The 2,084-nt window shown below is 43.7% G+C and overlaps 1 protein-coding gene across 1 annotated transcript in view; it reads right to left on the bottom strand.

The window, feature by feature from the left end:
• Window positions 1-1,047: 1,047 nt before the first annotated feature.
• The window catches only part of SYAP1 (synapse associated protein 1), a gene marked incomplete at its 5' end in the record, with an annotated part of 3,238 nt that continues 2,201 nt past the window's right edge, over window positions 1,048-2,084 (bottom strand). Inside the window, 2 exons of the mRNA XM_032273418.1 lie at window positions 1,048-1,342; window positions 1,779-1,837. Of these exons, the coding sequence (XP_032129309.1) occupies window positions 1,148-1,342; window positions 1,779-1,837 (254 nt within the window). The remainder of the gene's footprint in view (window positions 1,343-1,778; window positions 1,838-2,084) is intronic.

The raw sequence follows: 2,084 nt of genomic DNA, 5'->3' as shown, positions 1-2,084 counted from the left end.
TAATTTTTTTAGAGACAAGGTTTTGTTCTGTGCCCTAGTCTAGAGTGCAGTGGTGTGACCATAGCTTACTGTAGCCTTAAAGTCCTGGGCTCAGCCGGGTACGGTGGCTCACGCCAAAAATCCCAGCACTTTGGGAGGCCAAGGCAGGTGGATCACCTGCAGTCAGGAGTTTAAGATCAGCCTGGTCTGAAACCCCATCTCTAGTAAAAATACAAAAATTAGCCAGGTGTGGTGGTGTGCGCCTGTAATCCCAGCTACTCAGGAGGCTGAGGCGGGAGAATCGTTTGAACCCGGTAGGCGGAGGCTGTGGTGAGCCAAGATTGTGCCATTGCACTCCAGCCTGGGCTACAGAGCGAGACTCTGCCTCACAAAAAAAAAAAAAAAAAAAGTCCTGGGTTTAAGTGATCCTCCTGCCTCAGCCTCCTGAGTAGCTAGAACCATAGGCACGTGACAACATACCAGCAAAATGCCAGCTTTTAAAGCAGAAGGCTGGAGGGCAGCATCTCCATGTGCCCAGGAGTACATGCTCTTGCCCCATTCCTGATCACATGTCCTTGGGGCTGAGATGCCCTGGGTGAATTGCTTAACCTCTCTGAGTCTCAGGCTTTCCCCTTTATATTGGGGGTTTCACCAGAGGAGCTCTACAGTCACACTAGACTCCCAAACCCTTTGATCTGCTTCTGTGAGTGCTTAAGGCAGAGGGACATGGGTGAGGTCTGGTCTTGTTTGTTAGACTCCATCTTCTAGTAAGGAACAGAAAATCAATTTTATTTATTCATTTATTTGAGACAGGGTCTTGCTGTCTCCCAGGCTGTAATGCAGTAATGTGATCACGGCTCACTACAACCTGGACCTCCTGGGCTCAAGCCATCCTCTTACCTCAGCCTCCCAAATAGCTGGGCCCATGGGCCCACGCCGCCATGCCCAGCTAATTTTTGTATTTTTGGTAGAGACAGGGTTTCGCTGTGTTGGCCAGGCTGGTCTCAAACTCCTGACCTTAAGCAATCCACTTGCCTCGGCCTCCCAAAGTATTGGGATTACAGGCATGAGCCACTGCGCCCGGCAAGAATCAATTTTGATGCAAAATTTACAACATATTTTTGTACACTGGCTTCAGAATAACAATTTTCTACAATCAGCTTTGGAATTAGGGAGGCGAATGGTTTCTTTGTTTTGATTTGTTTTGTTTTTTACCTTCCAGTATGGCTGTCTCCTCTTGCTTTTTGTCAAGCACTAGTTGCTCCATTTCTTTCCTCAGATCTTCCTGATTTAGGTTACAGGCATCGAAGGCATCACTGACAAACTCAGAAACACCTGGGCTAGTAGAAATGTCTTCCTCATCCTGAAATGCAACAAATGAGCTCTTGAAATGGTTTGCCAAGTGACATTTGTGTTATTCTGGCTTGCGGTTGTCTCACAATTTAATGCAGTGCTATTTTCATTTCTTTTCTCTGTGAGCTGAAAGACAATGAGCACTGCTCTCCAACCTTCTTAACTTGCAGTTGCCTGGTAACTACAAGAATTACCACCTGAGGCTATTATTCTCACAGCTTGAATCACTCCAACGTTCTTTCCAATCCCTGATGAGCACAACTAGAATTACCTATGCCAGTAAATCGCCCTCAAGTCTCAGCCATAGTTCCCTGACTATTCACGTACCAGATGCTGCTTCTTCCAAACCCATATTGATACATAGTTTTAAATGGTATCAGAAATAGTTAACACAGTTACTTTATTTCCAGATATCAACTACTAGGTACAATGCAAAACTGTATTACCTCTTGAGTTTTAAGCTGAGATTTGATTACAACGGGTGGCGTTTTGGGCCGTACTGCCTCTAAGAAGTGAGAATAAGAGAGACAATAATTGCTTGGTTCAGTTCTGAATACATATTATAATCACAGTAAAATATCCACAAGTATTTTGATACTAAATAATTTTCAGAAATGAATTTTTATGTTATGCTTTCAGCTTTTCTTAAGTTATAAGAAACAGCCAGGGTGAAACCATCTCAATCTCTTACTTTGGGGCTATTTTTATCTATCTATCTATCTATCTATCTATCTATCTATCTATCTATCTAT

This window comes from Sapajus apella, unplaced genomic scaffold (assembly GCF_009761245.1).
Source record: "Sapajus apella isolate SASKATOON/1434 unplaced genomic scaffold, GSC_monkey_1.0 scaffold3263, whole genome shotgun sequence".
NCBI classification, from domain to species: Eukaryota; Metazoa; Chordata; class Mammalia; order Primates; family Cebidae; genus Sapajus; species Sapajus apella.
The sequence above is the reverse complement of the archived record's forward strand: the minus strand, read 5'-3'. Positions and strand labels throughout refer to the sequence as shown.